Below are 21,170 nucleotides of genomic sequence, written 5' to 3'. Positions count from 1 at the left end.
TCATGGCATTGTTATATACAAAAGCCTTTTGTAAAGTTACAGCAAGGTGAAAAAAGATTGATGTTGGCTGGAATATACAAAACCATCTTTGTAAAGTTACAGCAAGGTGAAAAAAGACTGATGTTGGCTGGTATCTCACAATACAATTGGCATATTTGAATTTTCAAAGCCATTCTCACCTTTTTCTTTGCCTGCCCTTATTCTGACCCATGAAACACCGTAGACTGATAAGCCTACCCACCATGTGAAACTAGGAAATTGCTGGAACCTACAAGCCAAAAGATTCCACATGTGCCATGGCAGCCACAGTTGTATACCATTCAAAGCATTATATACCTAGATGAATCCAGGAACATGCCCAAATTCACCTTTCAGGAACGTGCATGTTATATATTCATGGTAGTCAACCCACAAGACTATATAACCATTCAAAGCATTGCTTAAAAACCCCAAACATAGGTGTTCAACTAAGAAGAACATGCTCTTTAAATCCTTCACAAAACCATTGAAGACTTCTCAATTAAGAGTTCAAGATATCTTAAGAAGCACTCATGGTTACAAAGATGAATAACATGAACCTGTCTTGAATGCAAACAAAAGAAAACACTCAACTGTATACTTTTAGAGCTTCTACAATACAGAATTGTTCACACAACAAGGGCATGTTCTGATAAAATACAAGAACAAATCATGCTGGCGCCCCCTTAGGTAGAGCATACGTTTCTTGCAGGTATTCTATGATATATGCACTCTCAAACATCTTCACTCCAGTATTCGGGTCCTCCAAGTATGGCACCTGCAATATGCATTATGGCATATCAACGCATACTTATATACCTTCTACACTTTAAGAGGGACAAAGATACCTTCACCAAGGACGCATGTACCTAATACCTATAATGGTTAATTCTCTTTTTGTGAATACACAGACATCAACAAGCCCTAGATGTAAATCTCTTAAAACCTTAGACTGGATACAGAACATTGGGACAGACAGGGAATTGAACAGCCAAGATTGCCCACCCACTAATGACAGTGGGCAGTCACAATGGGGCCCATGCCTGCTTGGAGGCCCTGTTCTGTAGCCAGCCTTACTATACTGATAAGCAGCTTGAGGAAACCTGAAAATGCCCAACACGCTTGAATAACTCATAACGCTTGTTGCTGCCCCGAGGAGTGCTGTAAATAAATGCAAACAATGTCTCAACATACCCTTCGAGCCAAATAATTATTTGATCCAAAGAAGAGAGACTTTTGACCAACAAAAGTCAGTGAACAAAGGTCCCTACCATTTCCACTCTTACCTATGGTAAATATGAGGTAACTCCAGCTCAACCAGCACCTCCCTTACGATCTTACAAAATGGAGATGCCTGTCATGACAAATCTAAGATAAGAAATCAGCATACCATATAGAACCTTGCTATCCTCAGACATGTTTTTGCTTCTAAAAGACATCAAGAATGTCTCACCTCATACGCCCATAACTCTAGAGGCTTTTCTGGAAGCTTTGCAGGAACATATTTACTCCCCTGCAAGAAAAAAATAAAAAATAAGAAACAAAACTTCAGGAGTATCATGTCAAAAGGGGCATTAATTGATTGAATATATAAAAAGGGTCACACTGCTAGCAATTATGACTGATTTATTGCAAAGCAGTCAGTAAAAATAGTAGACTGATGGGATTCGTGAAATCTGTTATAGCCTTTGCCCAAGAGCCATCAGGACTACCAGTGTCAATATTTTCAATGTGCCGGACCTCCTAGGTGACACCTTGGCACCTCATCAAAGGCAATGCTGACGCCAGCCCACATGAGAGCCCAAGAGTGATCAAAGAAAATCACAGTGAGTCCGTCTTCCGATCATTTCCAATTTGACTGGGCATGCAAGTCAAGTAACCCGATCCTCCAGAAGAAAATGCCCAGTTCCTTCCTCCTCTGCTTAGTGACCACATGTCAAATTTGATCCTTCCTCCAGTAATAAATGCCCAGTTCCTTCCTCCTCTGCTCAGTGACCACATGCCAAATTTGATCCATAACCAGCAGCCTGCCTTCATGTCTCTCATTGCTGTCAGGATCCGGCACACAAATAGAGAGCTGTAGTAGTCACTACCAATCACTTTAACCTTTAGTTTCCCACACATACACCCCAATCCAAGCAAAGTTTTACACAGGCATTTAAAAAAACCTGAAATCTCCCTAAGGTGACACCCTCCTCTGAGAGGTACTCCTGCTTAGAATTGACCAGAGGAAGATGCTCTTGTCTGAAGTGGAAGAATCTGCTGACCGTGGACCATGGTTGGTCGTCCATCATCCCTCCATGTCTACAGGTTCCCTCATCTTTTGTTGGTCTTCCATCCCTTTCATAAAAAAAATGATTGTCCTGTTCCCCAGGATTTTTGTCTCAAACTCCCATCTGCCATATCTCCACGGATGTGTATGCTCCGACCACGACCATGGCTGCAGGTTAGGCTCAGAAGGTAATTCCTGCTCCCTATGGAGACACTCTTGTGTAGACACATCCTGTAACAGGTTTTCCTGTGTAAACGCAGCTGCTGAAGAGCATGAACGTTGCTGAGGGCTCCTCTGCAAACATCATGGTGGTGTTTACACCATTTCTGAGACCCTGCACGCCTTCCCTTGCGCACTGTTGATTGTGTTGAAGGCTGTCCTTTTGGAGCTTGTGATATTTAAGTAACTTTTGATCTGATAACCACTTCAACCACCACTGTGGCAAGGTTTTCTGTGAATCTGTTGTTGATGTTGCCATCAACTCCAGGTTCAAAACCGTCTGCAGACTCCTCAAGACCTGATAGGTGGCATCTCCTCCTGATCAATCAGTACTCCATACTCCCCAATACCTTTTAGAATGCTTCATTTCTATCACTTCTTCAGAGAAAAGGGTCAGCTTCACTATGAAGGTTAAAACTAGGGTGCCTATGCAATCAGTTAGAAGCCATGTAAAACTTTTTAAAACTGTTCAATCAAAACCAAGCCAAAAGACAAACACCATACCTTTCCCATTCGTGCAACCATGGCTAGACCTGCTGTCAACGTCTGTAAGATGCAAAAGAAAAAACCTTGAAAAGATATGTTCTGAAAAACTTCCAGAATAGGAAATAATAACATCTGTGGTTCACAAATCCTAGTTTGAAATGGTTTCATAGTACATTGTAAAGACCTGTACTTTGCGCACACAAGCCCACTCAAGGCACAATTCAACTGACATACCGTAACAATTCCAAGTGAGAGCATCAGCGGTACTTTCCCATCACCTAAAGGCAAAATCCATCAGAACACAAGTTAACTACCTTGCAAATAGGATGCATTCAACCTTGCAGAGTGATTTGTGTTTTCACTTGTGTGCAACTGTGCATGCTTGTAAGCGTGTTCTTCATTTTATATGCACGCCCGCACACACAGACTCCCCATGCACACCAACCATGAAACTGTGCATGCTTGTAAGCGTGTTCTTCATTTTATATGCACGCCCACACACACAGACTCCCCATGCACACCAACCATGAAACCCTTGTGGCAGAGGACAGGGCAAACTGCCTCAACGTCATTGTGGGCAAGATTCATAGCTGCATTCCAGGCAACATGGAAAAAGAGGCACCATGAATTTTTAACTTGCTGAAGGTATAGACTGTGGAGGCATTTCCATGCCAAATAGAATGCATGCTGAACACTAAGTATAGAAGCTAGGATTTGTTACCATATTTTTCTACTAAATATTTGATGATATCATCTGATTCATACATTGAGACTCCTGTATTTGGATCTACCTGTCCAAACAGCTCATGTTTAGCACCTTCAACAGACCCCTTTGCAAAGTTATTACCCATTGACGAATAAGCTCTATCTTAATCCACAGGTCTCCCCCTTGTCCCTGCCCACCTACTCCCCCTCCTGGATCCTGCCGTTTCAGTACTGCATTGATTTGTAAGCGAATATACCATATAAGGAAACTGCTTCTTGCCACCAAGCTCGATTGCTTTAGGTCTAAAGTTGGGCCCATCTTTAGGGCAAGGATAGTAAAGCACATCCAAGGCCAATATGGACACAATCTCTCGGACCTGTTTCCCAACAAACACAAGAAAATACAACAGCCCATCTGCTATATAAAGCACAAATATGTAAACCTTACAGAAAAGAAAAATGATCAAACTAGACATCAAAGCAAATTGCTTACCTTACGACAGAAGGGACAGCTGCAGTAACTCAGCCATAGTCAGGATGCGTCCTCAGGAAAAAGCACAATAAATCAATTTCTTTTTCTCAGAGTTAGATACATTCGTGTCTCTCTCTCTCTCTCTCTCTCTCTCTCTCTCTCTCTGTGCGTGCACGCGCACCCGCACGCACGCGTATGTGCGTGTCACAGGTGTCACACACCCCTGGCTGGGCAGCATGGTACAACAGCCACCTGAGCAAGGGCATGCTGATACAATTCATTGATTTCTAATTAAAGGAAAATAATACTTGGTAGGAATTTGAAACTATGATGCATGCCAAAAAGCATCACATCAATTGCTCAAGTCCTTTGATAAGAGATAGCAAACTTGCACATCAGAAGGTAAATTGTAATAGGTAAGAGTACACATCCTTGAAACTTGTAGATTAAGAGCACATTGTGACAGTTTAGAGTACAAACCCCTCAAACTCATAGATTTCAATAGGCTTTGGAGGTCGAGCCCCAACACTAGATGTCTCTTTCAATTTGAGACCTGTAAGGCAAAACATTGCAACTTGTAGGGAACTTTCAAGACATGAAACAGAGCAACACAGAGCAACTCCACCACTCTAAAAAACACCTACTTCAAAAACCGAACCCAGTCTACCCATATGCATAGTGAACGAAGTATATACATACAGCCCAGCAAAGCATCCCCACAACCCAACTTCTGATAATGATAAGGCAAGGTTCCCCTGCCAAAATCAGCTATACACACACACGCACACACATATATAATTTACATTTATATTTATATTTATTTTGGGAGAAATGGTTTTATAGATTAATAAAGTCCCTGGCTACACAGCATGACGACCCATCAAAAGGAGAATACAATGCAAGTAGGCTAGCAACAGACCTCTTAACAGTTTGATCCTACACACTCTATTTTCCTAGAGAGAATCTAGGAGGAAAGCATAATCAGATCAAAAAAGCAAGGGCCACTGCAGATCCCACCAACAAACTGGCACAGATAAAACTCCAAGCCAACAAGGCAACCCATGGGACATAACCAGCAGACACTCAATAGTGCCATATTGCATTGAATCCCATCTTCAGACGGACAGCTTCCAGTGAGGAGCAGGCAGTTTTATGACCAAGGCGGGCACCCTATGACTAATAGCCAGGGAGCCTTATTGATATACCCACATCTCTAACAGGATTGTACCACATGTAACCCTCAACATATCCCAATCTACATCCTTAAGAATCTGAGAGACATAGATTGTAATTAGAGACAGTCAGTCACAGTCTACTTAGCAACACACTAATTAGGGGAAGCAGGCTGATATAGGTAGCTAAGGATCATTACTAATAAATCCATGACCACTGGCTATTTATGACTGGATAGTTATTTATAGCAGCAGTAATCACTATGTAAGTGAGGTATGGGTTAGGGGGACTGAGATTAGGGAAAGCAGGCTGGTACAGGTGGCTAAGGATCATAACTAATAAAACCATTTATGACTGGATGGTTATTTATATCAGCAGTAGTCACTATTAAAGCAGGTATGGGTTATTATCATTATGGAATAATGGTTGGTCAATGCTTTGGACCAAGAGTAGTCATACTCCTCCCGTCATGGCGGATCATAGATAGTCTTGCCGAGGGCCTGAACAGCCAGCAGACTCTGGTGGTATAGGACGCCATATGCTATGCTTAGTTTAAGTTATACAGGAGATGACATAAGCATATCCCACCACAATACTCACACATTGTATCATCCCTGTTCTGGTGGGTCAATTCACCCCCTGAAAGCATTTAAAACCTTTCTTTCTTTCTTCTGTTTGAAAAGGCATCTATTAAATTAACAACAGTCGTGGAATGATGCTGGACTTTACATTAACTTTAGAAGACTTCTCTAGCTTTCTGGTGCCAAAACTTAAACAAGACATCTTTATAGCAAAAACATGGCCAGCCTTATCCAGGAAAGAAACTCAAAACTGCCAATTTCGAACTGTCATTCAAAAGCATCCATTTATCACATCACACACTCTTTGAGATCATTGTCATAGCCAGCGCATAAGCAAAACGAATATTGGTACACACCTGCAATACTGAACGAAGCATAATTGTCAGGAGGAAATTCTGCCTCAGAAACCCAAGATGCTCTATAGCTGCAAAAAATATCAAACAAGTTTCCTATGATGTCTACATGTTATCAGTTCTACAACCACACTCCCTAGAAATCTTCAAGCACATAGACCGTGTCTTTAAGAAAAAGGCCAGACGGCAGTCTCTTGCTCGTGTGCATATTTTGAGTGTCACTGATTTGAAGCCAACATTCTCTCTTGGGGGGTCGAACAAATGGCTACTTTGACAAACTTGCAGAATCATACCAATTTCAAGGTAGGTCAAATTAGGTCTCCCACTACCGTCAGCACCTTTGGCAAGCCGAAATTCCATTTGCAAGTTATATTCCATTACGATAAATAAGCTCTTACTGAAAATATCAGTATATATATATATGAAAGAAATGCCATGACTGTTTAACTGTTTTCACAAGATGCATCATCCCAAGACAAGGATGCATGCGCCAGAACTACTGGGGGATCATGAAAGATAGGGTTAGGCTTTAGCAGACTGCTAGTCATTGTGAGCCCTATGCATATAACAAGACAGAGACCCACAACAATGATGTTTCAGGATGCACATCTGAAGGTGCACGCTTGTGATGAATTTTGAAGTCCCTGAGACACATTGGTTATGAAAATGGTAGGCACCAAACAAAAACAACAATGTCTGTACACGATTTCAGCATGGACAGCATGTACGAGGACTCATGAGAGCTTATGATCCCTATTTCTCCACCTTTTACTACACAGACAGCCCTGGCCAGGAGCTGGATGTAAGGATCACGCATACCTCAAACCCTCTAGCTTTGAATCCGGCAACGACGACCAAGGTAAAATCATGCTAGCTGCCCACCACCCAGCTATAGGTTCCTATCCGGAACCACCCCCAAGCCTGAGGTCTAGATTGCCTCAAGTCAACTCTGCCACGGCAACAGGCCTTGGCGTCCCATACCACAAAGACATACCCCATGAAGACCTCCTGGCGCCAAGGATCCGCACTCCTGACAGATGTTCCACCCATGTGTTCCTTCATAGGTACTCTTTTATAGACCAGCCCTGGCTATTAATTTGCAGTCATCCCTAAACTTAGCCTTTTTAGTTCATTGCGGCCATAAGTTGTAACACCTTTGGGCAGGAAGACTACGTCGCTTATAGGCTTGATATATTCAAGGAATGAGCCATTGTCTTACTCTTAGCCCGACCCAAAACCAGTACAGACCGCATCCTTGCTAGCCCTAGCCTTCCGCCTAGGGTCCTATGAGCTCCTAAGATCAGCTAAGTCCTAACCTTACTCTCAGATTAGCATTTAGCCCTAACCCTCAGCGGTGCCAACACACCCAACAGGTTCCAATCACCCACTTAAACTGACAAGCGGTGTATCTGCTTATACCCCTGAATCACACAAAGCATAAGATGTTGCCATGGTTTTGCTGATTTGCCTGATCTAGTGAGAGCTGTGTTTTGTTGCTCCAACATGGCCATCGGCAAGCTTGCACATGGGCTGTCGGTCCTTGCTTGGGGTGGATGCTTGTGGATCCTTGGATGCTGATTACACTGGCTCTCTGCTGATTTGGGACAGCTTTGGCTTGTGTGGGTTCTTCTCCTTCAATGTACTTGCGTTTTGCTTTAGTCTCTGCAACCGATGCACTGAATTCCCAATCAACCTTTACATAGTGAGGAAGGGCTCTTGTAGTAGACTAGGCTTACCTCCCATGACTTGCATATATATATATAGCTGTGTTTTCTCGCTTGGTACTGGCCGGCCAGCTTCAGCCCCTTCAAGGTGCTAGTATGTCCACAATTGACTACTCACAAGCGGTCCATTTTCCCATATTTGGTTCATCCATGCCCGGTGCCTTCAGACAATGTTCCCTTTGTCCATATGACTGCCCAGACAATGGGTAATCAGACACTATCTCAAGAGAATGTCCTAACTATGTTCGGCATTGGCTTTTGGCCTAATAAGCTGCCTGGACATTTGTATCAACTTTCAAGCGGTCCTGCTCAGCACTTGTATGTCTAGACCATCATCCTGTGGTACATATTCCAAGTATATATATATATATACCTAGATGAATCCAGGAACATGCCCAAATTCACCTTTTAGGAACATGCATGTTATATACTCATGGTAGTGAACCCACAAGACTATATAACTATCAACTCCATTATGTATAGTATGGACTAGATACTACGACATCCCCACTAACGTCATCAGTGCCCAATAGTGGGTGTAGAACTTTGTATCAAGATATGCTCTCACACAAGTACACACACACACACACACACACATAAGAGCATATATTCACACAAAGGCCTTCATACTAAGTTTCTGTCAAACCTCCGGAGATGCACGACAGACTCAACCATAATGAAGCCTAGCACTAAGGGAAGTAGCAAATAGAAAGAATTAGTACAGCAAATAAGTAGTTGATAGGGAAAATGCACCACTAAAGATAGAAAGAATAAGCACGATATCAACTGGCCGCAACTCGGATGAAAAATTCACAATGTGAAATCTACATGTCCGCTAATACGGCTGAATTATATACCTAGATGAATCCAAGAACATGCCCAAATTCACCTTTTAGGAACGTGCATGTTATATACTCATGGTAGTCAACCCACAAGCCTATATAACTATCAACTCCATTATGCATAGTATGAACTAGATACTACAACATCCAAGTAATACATCCGCTCATACACGGAAGTCAAAATGCAAATTGTTATCAATACAATCTCCAAGAAATCTGTGTATTGTGAAGATACTCCCACTAGCAAATCCTCCCAGGAAGAAGACAAATTTGATGATATGTCCTCATGTGGTGACTCCACGACATCAGACATTGAAGATACTTCACCCAATGCAAAAGGCAAAGGAGAAGAGTCCTCCTGAACAACCCCAAAATACTAAAGCAACCGCCACTGAAAAATTCTCCACTTAGTGCAAATAGCGACTATGAAGACTCTCCCTCAAAGACTTGGCTTAAAACTTCCGTTGTTAGTGCCTCTACTACCTGTGGCCTTGTGCAACGAAGCACCATGGGTGTGTGCTTAACCCGAGAAATGAAAAAAGCTAAGACGTTGTCGTGACGTGGACGGTGTCGCTGGGAAAGTACGAGACTTCTAGCTGTGAGAGTAGCTTCTAATCTCCACAAGGAAACTCACCCACATAACTCTCCAAGGAGCATAAGGCATCTCCATTTTTGATGGCATAAACATGTGCCAATTCACCTCAATACATCCCGAATTCAACCTGATGATTGCTCATAAATTGTGTATCAAGTGCTTGTCCCTTTCCAAGCATAGATTTACTGACTCCTTTTTCCAAATCCCTCAAACCAATCACATGTAGGCATAACATAATCTTCAAAAATTTCCCACATACATGTGACCATTTACATTACATACATCAAGTGACACCAATTCCATCATTTCAAGGTGTCTCTTTATCTCCTGAAAGCCTGCTTTTAAATTCCAACAACTCACAAACAAAAGATGACATATGGCATATCGATAACATGCTCATGTGATTTTAGGAAACTCCATGACTTGCATTCCAAAATCCAATTGAGTAGAAAACAAAACCCAAATTCCAGGAACCTTACTGTATTTTTGATGCTTTTATTCCACGATTCTCCAAATCCAGATTCATCTCATTCTCCAAAACCTTAAAAGGTTTATAAACTATACGATTTTCCAAATCGTAGGTAATAGTAAACAAAAATAAAAAAAATCACTTATCTGAAAGTAAAACAAAGCGAATTTTTCTTTGATTTTCGCTAATCCTTCTATGGTCGCTTCGCTGCAGACTGCGCAAGGCAGAGAATAGGTATGATTTGAAAACCATCTCCTTAGATAGTACTCATTTTCCTCTTTAATTCTAACCCCAACATGCTTAATACAGCAGCTGCCGATTTGATTTTAAAATCACTGGTAGAAGGCACCTCTGGTTATCATTTTCTGCACACATCTCCTCTGCGCCCCTCGCTTCTCTGGTTTTTCTCCCCCTTCCCGCAAGGAAATCGGGCGCACGCCCTTTTGCAGCAAAATTTTCGTATTTCCCCAGTTCGAAAAACACTTGCGCCACCTTTTTTTTCATTATTTTCGGATATCTCTTTTTTCGTTACTGCCACGCAAGCTTCCCTTCTCGTATATCTTAAAAAACAACTCCAGTCTTGCGGCATTTATCCACTGTGACGTTTCTTGGATCACAGAGTCCTTGCATCCAAATATGTAAACTGATTGCCATGCATTGCATTTGCTTATAACCAAGCTCTTGTTTCCAACTTGATTCTCTACAACCCGCCCATGCTACTCTTCTATTTTTGTCATGGCCACGCAAGCTGCCGTCTTTACTACCTTCTATACACATGATATATCTACTCCTCATATGTATATGCTTGGACCAAAGCAGCATCAAATATCATATTCATATCATAAGCCTACTAAAGCACGCATCATGCTTGCACTCCCATAAGAGGTAATCATTGACTCGGCTCATCGATACCATAGAGAAGCTACTACACATCATGCACATGGGTAGCCATTTACATCATTCACATAGCTCTTTGACGAGCCACCCATACCATCATTTACATAGCCACGCAGACCATGTACATAATTGAGTGTTTCCCACTTACCCATGAAGTCTGAGTAACAGCAGAACCACCACCACCATACTCACAAGAGTCATCTTGAAGTAGCTCTCACTAGCCATACATGTTGAGAAGGGTGTTCCCTGCTGCAAGGTCTACCATAAGCATAAAGCTCCATATTTCACACCACACTCGTATACAGAAGCTTCGAGACCCGACTCAGCCTCGGCTCGTCTTATTGAACCTCATTTACAATATGAACATATGTACATGGGCATCATATAATGACTCGTCATAGCATTTAATCCCATGCATCTGGATTTGCATTTGATAGTCTCATATGCATAGTTTCACACCATAGATGTGCCATAGCACGACATCCACCCCCTCTAAACCTGCACATCCTCTGGTATGTGCCAAATCATCATCAAGATCCACATATATCTGGATGTCGTCTTCATCTTCTACATTATTAGGGAAATCATCCTCTTCCTCTTCAGCCATATCCATGTTATCACTATCAAGCCTCTCATCCAGAGTTCCCTGTGAATCAAAAGGATCACTGTCAAGCCTTCTTTTAAACATCTTGATCCTTTTGCCTGCTACAAGATTCTTTATCTCTGTTCCATCAAGCTCACACAGGGTATACGTGGCATTTCCATGCACATGCTTGACAATGTAAGGGCCAAACCATCTTTTTGCAAACTTTCTTTGAACAGTGAACTGGTTGTCAAGGCTACTATCATACATTCGGACCCAATCACCTTCTTCAATAGGTTTTGGCCGAAGTCTGTGTCTTCTATCAAATCTTTCTTTATTTTTCAACCTTGCATCTTTCAAACGAGCTTTAGCAAGCTCTACATCTTCAGGCCTCCTCTCCAGCTGCCTTATTCGCAATGCAAGGAGGTCTTCCCTGTTCAATCCTTCCACCCAGGGTAATACATTCCAAGTTGGAACTACTTCTTCAACTGGCATTACTGGCTTCTGACCATACATTAATTCTGCAGGCATATATCGTGTCACTGAGCTATGAGTTGTACGGTCAGCCCACAAAGCATATGGTAACAGCCTTGGCCACTCTCGCATTTTTTCTCTGCATGCCTTAGCCAAAGCTTTAATGATTGGAGGATGTCCTCGCTCACTTTTACCATTGCCCTCAGGATTGTAAGCACATGTTAGGGACAGTTTGATGCCAATTCTAGAGAAGAATTCCCTTGCTTCTTCAACATCTAGCTCACCCCTATCAGCTGTTATTTTCCCAACACAACCATACCGGCAAATCACATCTTCCAAGAGAAATTTGCATACTGTTTCCGTACTCTTTGTTCTAAGAGCACGTCCCTCTACCTGATTTGTCAAATCTTCTCTTGCAAGTGCTATGTACCGCATCTGCCAAATTCCCAAAGGCATTGTAACTAGATCCACTACCCATTTGTAGTGCATGGCAGGTGGGTAGGTTGGTTGCAAGCCATCACGATACCGCACATTTGAGTACATTTGACATACCATGCATGTTTCCACATATTGGGAAATATCCTTGTACATTCCTTTCCACCAATATCTTTCCTTTATTTTGGTAAAGGTGGCCCACACACTTCGATGTCCAGCCCAGAGACTCTCATGGAATTCTTTCATGAGCTTCCCTTGAGTCTCTTTATCACATATGACTCTCTGTGGCATAGCATTCCTCTGCTTAGGATGCTTCCACAGGTACCCATCCTTTAGAAAATACCCATATGCTTTTCTGCGGATCCTCTTAAATTCTGAGTCAGACCAATTCTCCTGTCTTGTCAGAGTACTCAAGTATTGACCAATAAGCAACCAATCTCCTTCATACATTTCCTCAGTAAAAGACTCAAGTGCATTTGATAGGCAAGTATGGTCCCCTTTTGCATATGCAGTAGTGTAGAACTTTGTACCTACATCATCAATATCACTAATCATCTCTTCTTCATCCTCATACCTAGCTCTTGATAGCATATCTGCAACTGGGTTATCTTTTCCTGCAATATGCTCAAACTCAGGATTTAGTGATTTGATATAGGCGATCCACCTAAGCATAGCAATATCTGGAGTGGTGCAGCTTGCAATCATTCCAAGGAGTGGCAAGCAATCAGTTTCCACAAGTACAGATGCCCCAATAAGATATTCTTTTTCACATTTTAGAGCAGTGACTATTCCCCATAACTCCCTCTTGATCTGCGGATATTTTCGCTGACGAATGCTTAATACCTTTGCTCCAAATCTGATTACATACCTGTGATCATCCTTATCATCTTGCCCTATTGCCCATCCTATCCCGGTAGGACTAGTATCAACTGTAACAATCACAGGCCTGCCACACTCATAATCTGCCTTCCTTAGAGTAGGTGATGATTGAAGCAGATATTTCAGCTTCCGCATAGCTTTAGTATGTGCTGCACTCCATAAAAATTTTTGATTTTTCCTCAAAAGTTGATAAAGAGGATTTGCTACATGTGCATAATGTGGGATCCATATAACATAAAAGACACATGCACCAAGAAATCTCCTCAGCTCTGTAACATTAATGCATATCTCTTTCATTCTTTGTATTGCATCTATCTTGGCTGGACAAGGTCGACGTCCACTAGTACTACAAAGATGTCCCACTATTAGCACTTCACCAACCCCAAACACTGATTTCAGTCCAGATAAAGTAAGATTCACCTCTTCAAGCCTGGATAGAATCATATCACAATCCTTTATATGATTTGCCACAAACTTGCGGCACCCTTTTGAATCCAAATCCCTATCTTTGTCTTTCTCATCACAGCCTTTTATTGGCACATCATCCAGAAAAGGCATAGTTATTTGTGGTATGAAGTCTCGCAAGACTTTATTCATTCCATTCATCATATGCGCCACTGAGTTGGTGGCTCCCTGTGGTAAGGTACACATTCTTACCAATCCCAAAGGAGTTTTCATTGTGGTCAAGTCCCTGCTTTGTATATCCAGCTGGAACTGATCATATCCCGAATACAGATCACCCATAGAGTATATAGCTTTTCCTGCAAATGCTTCTGCAAACTCATCCACAATCAGACCTGCTCCCACATTCCTGATCGTGACTTTATTTACAGGTTGCATGTCTTGAATGAAGCGCAATGTTCCATTTTTCTTTGGCACAGTAAACCATCTGTTGGAATATGGAGCACATGATGGCTCCAAAATTCCCATCCTGATCTTTTCTTTTAGTAATTCCATCAGCTTTGGCAAGAGAGCCTTTGGTACTAGAATCGGCCGCAGGTTCCAGGGCACATGTGGTACAGTGAAGATCACCATTGGCGCTGTTACACTTGGATCAACACAGCCTATCTCATGCGGCTGAAAAGCAAAGGCTTTCCCATGTTTTACAAGCATCTCCTCAAAGCATTCCCTTTCAACTGGCAACAGAAAATCCTTTTCACCAATCTTCAGCTCTTTTAGGGTTTCCTGTGTAAACTTATGTCCAATTTTCTTTGGATCTCTGAGATTCGGTTGCATAGAGGCTTCATCTAATTTTTCCTTGCTTCCTGGTGGCAAGGGCAAGGCAACTGGTTTCACCTTCTTTGCAACTGTTTTATACTTTGTATCAACATGAGCATCCATCTCGCAGTTCATGTTTTTACATTCCATCTCCTCAAATTCCCGGATTATATCATACATCCCCACAGATGACACCTCTATCATCTCATTTCCACCCTGTAAGCATAAACTTTCCATGGCACAAAGCTCACCCATAGTATCCACAAATGACACCTCATCAAGGACACCTGATATAAACTCATCCTTCTCCAAAAGACCACACTATTCAAAACCTTTTTGTACATTCTGTACATATTGACGCATACCACGCTTCAAATCCTTGCTTTTTACGAAGACCAGTGACCCATAGCTAGAAAATCCCTGAAAATTTGCTGAAAAGTTATTTACATTGATTGAGTCCTGCGAGAACTCATTTTCCTTTGTACCATTGAAAAACCGCTTTACAATGGCACCTGGCCAAAATCCCTCATCTCCCTATAGTTCATGAATTCTCTGTTTATCTTTGGGAGTGACTGTGCTCGAAGAGACTCACGGTTCCTTTCATGGTTAATGCAAACTGTCAAGAACTGAACAGCTTTCTTGCCATCTTTACTCCTTATTCTTGCATATGCTGAGCCATCATCCAAAACCTTTGTTTCCATCCTCACAGCTGTAATGTAGGGTTGCCCAAGAATAAGGGGATACGATGACATCTCCTGAACAAAGAAGTTCTGATCATCTTTCACATCCCCTATAGTTACCCTTACATTTGGACAGACTGCATAGAGCTCTCCAGATGAGTTATTAGCTGCTTTAATCATCCACCCATGATCTACATCCATTGGCCACTTACATTTGTTGTAGAGATTTTTAGCCATAAGATTTATTTCAGATCCATGATCAATTAGAGCGACATACGGCTCTTCCAAGTCACCTATCTTGACAAGGGTTTCAGTGGTTGCTCTTGCCCAATGGCTCCTGGAGTAATGACTCTTTGTAAGAACTTCTTTTTCATCATCCTCATCCACAAAGTGCACTTGTCGTGCCCCATCAGCAGAGTGATTACATTCCACCACATTTTCTCTCTCTTCCTTTTTCTGTACCTGTACTCCATGAGTCTTGGAAGTGCTTCCCTCCCCTTGTGATGGAATAGATTCAATTATGGACTGCCTTTTCCTTCGTATAATATCAATTATCTCATCATGGAATTCTTTCTTTGCAAGCCCCAAGACTTCCCCTAGTGTAAATTCCACCCTGCTGTTTAGAATCCTCTCTTTAAGCACCTTTTTGAGATCTGTTGCGGCTTCAATATCAGATTGAAGCTTGTAGAGTGGACTTTTCCCTTTACCCTTCTCCTTCTCATGCTTCATTTTTGCTGGCACTTCTTCCATTGATACTTCCTGTGGAGGTCTGCTATGCGGTGGAGGCATATGTGATGGCCCAGGATCCTTCTTTTCACTTCCACAGGTAACTCTTTTTGATGGCCCTCCTTCCTCATTTTCCCTTTTACGCTTCTCCTCTACCTGTGCCTCATTATTCTGGCATTTAGCAATGTAGGCATGAACAGATAAAGAATCCACAGGCTCCTCCCAGCCAGTCTCAAGACGTATACAGTCACCTGCCTCATGCAAAGCTTGCTTAGACACCTTCTTTGACGCAATTAATTCCATTGTTGATGGCCAAAAATCTTCATTCTCATAATCTTCATCATTCTCAGATCCCTGCTTTGATTGACCAGCCTTTAATCCATAGGTTGCTGCCTCAACCATAGAGATGGCATGACTAGCAGCCATATCCTCAACCAGCTTTTTCATCCCTCATTTCCCAAAGTTTGTGCTTAATGGAAGACCAGTCTCTGTAAGGTGGATTTTCCCATCTTTGAAAAACACAAGTTGATTTCTGAGGGCTTCTTTATAGCTAGCACAATCTTTCTTTGCATGTTATGGGTCATCACACCATATGCATCTGTATGTAAACCCTTCTTTGCTTTGAGGCCTTTGCATAGAAGCCTGCCCTAATGGTAGCCCCTTTTCTTCAATCCTGGACATCTTCAATTTTAGGTCTCGCATGCCCTTAATAAGTTCTTCCATCGGCCCTTCTACCTTTGGGATTGCAGCAGCTGGTTTTGGTAGATTCTCAGGGGTAACAGCAGTTATAGGAGTTGCCGAGCTCATCACCATTTTATCCCTCCTTCGCTGCCACTTTGCTAGCATGGTGACCGCATCCTCGACATCATTCCAATCACTCTTTAGTCCCTGCTCTGTATCCTTATCCTCAAGGAGAATTTCCAGTTTTTCTTGGAGATCTTTCCCAGCTGCTTGTAAGAAGAGCTCTGTTTTTTCCCTGTCCAAGGTTGTGCGCTCAATCCTAGACAGCTGGGCATAGCGCTTCTCAAACTCTCTTAGCAACTCTGTGGCAGAAATTCCCATTTTAGGTTTTGTGACCCATTCCAAGAAAGTTCGTTTGGTCACCCGCTCAGAGTCCTCCATGAAATATTCATCCTTTAAAGCAAGCTTGAACTCCTCCCAATTTCTGCCACCATGTGCTGTCTGCAATCCTCTTATGCGCTCTCTTATTTCAGGAACACATACCAGCTCAAAGCTTCGAACCATATCCTCCTCAATCACCCTGTTTAGCTCCATTTCCTTTGTGTAATTGCGTAAGTACTTTGTGATATCCTTACCATCAAATTGATCCACCTTTTTCGCAATTGATTGCAGTGCTTTGGTCGTGGAAATTTGTCCCCTCTCAGCAGCTTGCTGCTGTTGCATATACATAGTAAACATTTGAAACATTTGCATAACTCCGGGGTCAAAATGAACCCCCTGTCCCTCAGGATTCTCAGCCATAGCTTCCCTGTGTATTTCACCACACTCTCACCCCAGCAGTTTCACGTCGAGTTCACCAAAGAGCTGTCGTGACGTGGACGGTGTCGCTGGGAAAGTACGAGACTTCTAGCTGTGAGAGTAGCTTCTAATCTCCACAAGGAAACTCACCCACATAACTCTCCAAGGAGCATAAGGCATCTTCATTTTTTATGGCATAAACATGTGCCAATTCACCTCAATACATCCCGAATTCAGCCTGATGATTGCTCATAAATTGTGTATCAAGTGCTTGTCCCTTTCCAAGCATAGATTTACTGACTCCTTTTTCCAAATCCCTCAAACCAATCACATGTAGGCATAACATAATCTTCAAAAATTTCCCACATACATGTGACCATTTACATCACATACATCAAGTGACACCAATTCCATCATTTCAAGGTGTCTCTTTATCTCCTGAAAGCCTGCTTTTAAATTCCAACAACTCACAAACAAAAGATGACATATGGCATATCTATAACATGCTCATGTGATTTTAGGAAACTCCATGACTTGCATTCCAAAATCCAATTGAGTAGAAAACAAAACCCAAATTCCAGGAACCTTACTGTATTTTTGATGCTTTTATTCCACGATTCTCCAAATCCAGATTCATCTCATTCTCCAAAACCTTAAAAGGTTTATAAACTATACGATTTTCCAAATCGTAGGTAATAGTAAACAAAAATAAAAAAAATCACTTATCTGAAAGTAAAACAAAGCGAATTTTTCTTTGATTTTCGCTAATTCTTATATGGTCGCTTCGCTGCAGACTGCGCAAGGCAGAGAATAGGTATGATTTGAAAACCATCTCCTTAGATAGTACTCATTTTCCTCTTTAATTCTAACCCCAACATGCCTAATACAGCAGCTGCCGATTTGATTTTAAAATCACTGGTAGAAGGCACCTCTGGTTATCATTTTCTGCACACATCTCCTCTGCGCCCCCCGCTTCTCTGGTTTTTCTCCCCCTTCCCGCAAGGAAATCGGGCGCACGCCCTTTTGCAGCAAAATTTTCGTATTTCCCCAGTTCGAAAAACACTTGCGCCACCTTTTTTTTCATTATTTTCGGATATCTCTTTTTTCGTTACTGCCACGCAAGCTTCCCTTCTCGTATATCTTAAAAAACAACTCCAGTCTTGCGGCATTTATCCACTGTGACGTTTCTTGGATCACAGAGTCCTTGCATCCAAATATGTAAACTGATTGCCATGCATTGCATTTGCTTATAACCAAGCTCTTGTTTCCAACTTGATTCTCTACAACCCGCCCATGCTACTCTTCTATTTTTGTCATGGCCACGCAAGCTGCCGTCTTTACTACCTTCTATACACATGATATATCTACTCCTCATATGTATATGCTTGGACCAAAGCAGCATCAAATATCATATTCATATCATAAGCCTACTAAAGCACGCATCATGCTTGCACTCCCATAAGAGGTAATCATTGACTCGGCTCATCGATACCATAGAGAAGCTACTACACATCATGCACATGGGTAGCCATTTACATCATTCACATAGCTCTTTGACGAGCCACCCATACCATCATTTACATAGCCACGCAGACCATGTACATAATTGAGTGTTTCCCACTTACCCATGAAGTCTGAGTAACAGCAGAACCACCACCACCATACTCACAAGAGTCATCTTGAAGTAGCTCTCACTAGCCATACATGTTGAGAAGGGTGTTCCCTGCTGCAAGGTCTACCATAAGCATAAAGCTCCATATTTCACACCACACTCGTATACAGAAGCTTCGAGACCCGACTCAGCCTCGGCTCGTCTTATTGAACCTCATTTACAATATGAACATATGTACATGGGCATCATATAATGACTCGTCATAGCATTTAATCCCATGCATCTGGATTTGCATTTGATAGTCTCATATGCATAGTTTCACACCATAGACGTGCCATAGCACGACAACGTGCACACATGCATCTTCTTTACACTCATCCTCCAGTTCTAAAGCAGTCTCCTCCTCAAACTGCTCCTCCGGTTCTGAAGAAGCCTCCCCCTTAAACTGCTCTGCCAAGGTTCTTAGACAATCCTACGCGAGCTTGATGGAGTCACACTTGAAACACTGTCCAGCTAGTCGCTTGGTTCAGAACGCCTCTTGGCAGAGTCTGTTGGAAATTGGGTGGGGGGCCAAGTCACAGGAGGTCACCCATCCCAGTTGTGTTTACGTGGGAGGACTATTTGAGGCATCATGGGGTTCCAAAGTGTCAGGACCCTTGTTGGGAGGTATTAGAGCAGTTCACTTCTAAAGAATACTAGCATAGATTGCAAGAACAATGGGAGAACTTTTCTCAATGACAAGGTAAGAAGGTGACCAACTAGCTCCCTCATGCAACACTTGTACATCCACCATACCTGCTTGGGAGGTGCAACAAACTTATGCCAAGAGAACTTTGGAGCCAAATTCAATTAAGAAATTTGTCGTTTTTTCAATCCATCCAAATTTACCACCAATTAAGATTCTCTCCTAAAGTAGCTTTTCTCTCCCCTCAACCATCCATGCTTGGGATTGTAATTATCAATAATGTAAATTGAATAACTTCCCTGTTGTTGCCTCTCATTCAATGATTATCATTCTCATCATCAAACATCCTCAAAACCATTCTTACTTCCAAGTCATAGTCCTCAACATGATCATCTCATTCATGTTATCACAGTTACCACCATCCTGAGTATCACTAAAATCTCATTGTCTTTCTTCATCACTATCATCTGATTCATGTAGTCATCACCCTAATCACTACTCTCACACCATCAGCTCTCTTTCTCTCTCAACGTACATTTATATATTTATATATATGTATGTATGTATGTATGTCGAGTGAGAGGGACACACACACACATAAATGTATTTCTTTTCTCACACGAACCCCTCTCTCTACTATTTGTAAATGCACTATCTATCGTCCTTTGGGTCTCATAGACCGACTTGGGCCTCAGCAGACAGTAACTCTCTCTCTCTCTCTCTCTCTCTCTCTCTCTCTCTCTCTCTCTATCCACATACACAGACAGATGCATACCCTTGAGCCAAGGCGCCGCTGCCTAGTCGCACTGGCAAGGCCAGCGAGCATCCCAGGATGTCCAGCAGCTTGTCGCCTCTGACGTAGAACGGTCGGGGATCCGGGATTTTGAAAGGCGAAGATGAAGAAGCGTCCTCTCCATCGGAGGTCGTCGGTTCTTCGGTTGCCACAGAGGAGTCCTTGAGCTCTGCAGAGGGAGAATAGCTGTGCCCTCTTCTTCTTCTTGTGGGTAGGGATACCAATGTCGCAGAAGAAAAACGAAGGTGATTAGTTGTGCCAAGCGATGGCAGAATCGTCGCCATCTTCGTTGATTAGAGTGCAAGCTGCTAGATGGACCCCCACGTTAAGATAAGAAGACATCAAACACACCTCCACTGTGGATTTTGCCCACCACATCATCACATTTTTTTGGCCCTTTTTTATATTGAGCTATGCATCTAATATTTTTTTGGCCCTTTTTTATATTGAGCTATGCATCTAATATATAATGAACTATACTTAAAACCAAATAGGAAAGTCGTCATAACCTATACAAGGGCCACCAAAAAAACTCATAGAATATACAAAAAGATATAATGTATCTAAGTAGAATTAGATGGCGCCACAAAAACTTGGTGTGCTACACACATAGAGCTTCCCTCATCAAAAAGGTAACGTCTATGTGATGTTGTGCCCATGTTGCAATGATTTCTATAATTAAAACTACCAGCTCTACTTTCAAATCAACGTTCCTAATAGCTTGCCAGTTATAGTAAGCTCTCGATAGCCTAAGTAAGACACAGTGATGCAATTTGGACTGCAAGGCCCTGCAACCCTAT

General features: G+C 42.2%; 1 protein-coding gene across 1 annotated transcript; it reads right to left on the bottom strand.

Annotated features, from left to right (window-relative positions):
• Window positions 1-523: 523 nt before the first annotated feature.
• Window positions 524-20,740, bottom strand: LOC147629009 (Thioredoxin family protein). The gene is made up of 12 exons (XM_086812212.1): window positions 20,353-20,740; window positions 6,283-6,350; window positions 4,653-4,725; window positions 4,194-4,212; window positions 3,958-4,077; window positions 3,717-3,786; window positions 3,230-3,273; window positions 3,014-3,055; window positions 1,472-1,531; window positions 1,305-1,372; window positions 1,122-1,179; window positions 524-796 (listed from the first exon to the last, which is right to left on the bottom strand). Exons 1-12 carry the CDS (start codon window positions 20,652-20,654, stop codon window positions 689-691), a joined length of 1,032 nt encoding a protein of 343 aa, XP_086668338.1. The 5' UTR covers window positions 20,655-20,740; the 3' UTR covers window positions 524-688.
• Between the last annotated feature and the right edge of the window lie 430 nt (window positions 20,741-21,170).

The sequence above is a fragment of the Cibotium barometz genome, chromosome 18 (assembly GCF_041138505.1).
Source record: "Cibotium barometz isolate CiBa-2024 chromosome 18, ASM4113850v1, whole genome shotgun sequence".
Lineage (NCBI taxonomy): Eukaryota > Viridiplantae > Streptophyta > Polypodiopsida > Cyatheales > Cibotiaceae > Cibotium > Cibotium barometz.
The sequence above is the reverse complement of the archived record's forward strand: the minus strand, read 5'-3'. Positions and strand labels throughout refer to the sequence as shown.

Bases quoted from the DNA above. Each gene is read 5' to 3' on its own strand.
- LOC147629009 (XM_086812212.1), bottom strand. From the start codon at position 20,654: ATGGCGACGATTCTGCCATCGCTTGGCACAACTAATCACCTTCGTTTT. The intron at 3,787-3,957 runs GTATATTCGCTT...CTGTTTGGACAG, and splicing joins AGAAGCAGTTTCCTTATATG to GTAGATCCAAATACAGGAGT. The intron at 3,056-3,229 runs GTATGTCAGTTG...TGCATCTTACAG, and splicing joins TCTCACTTGGAATTGTTACG to ACGTTGACAGCAGGTCTAGC.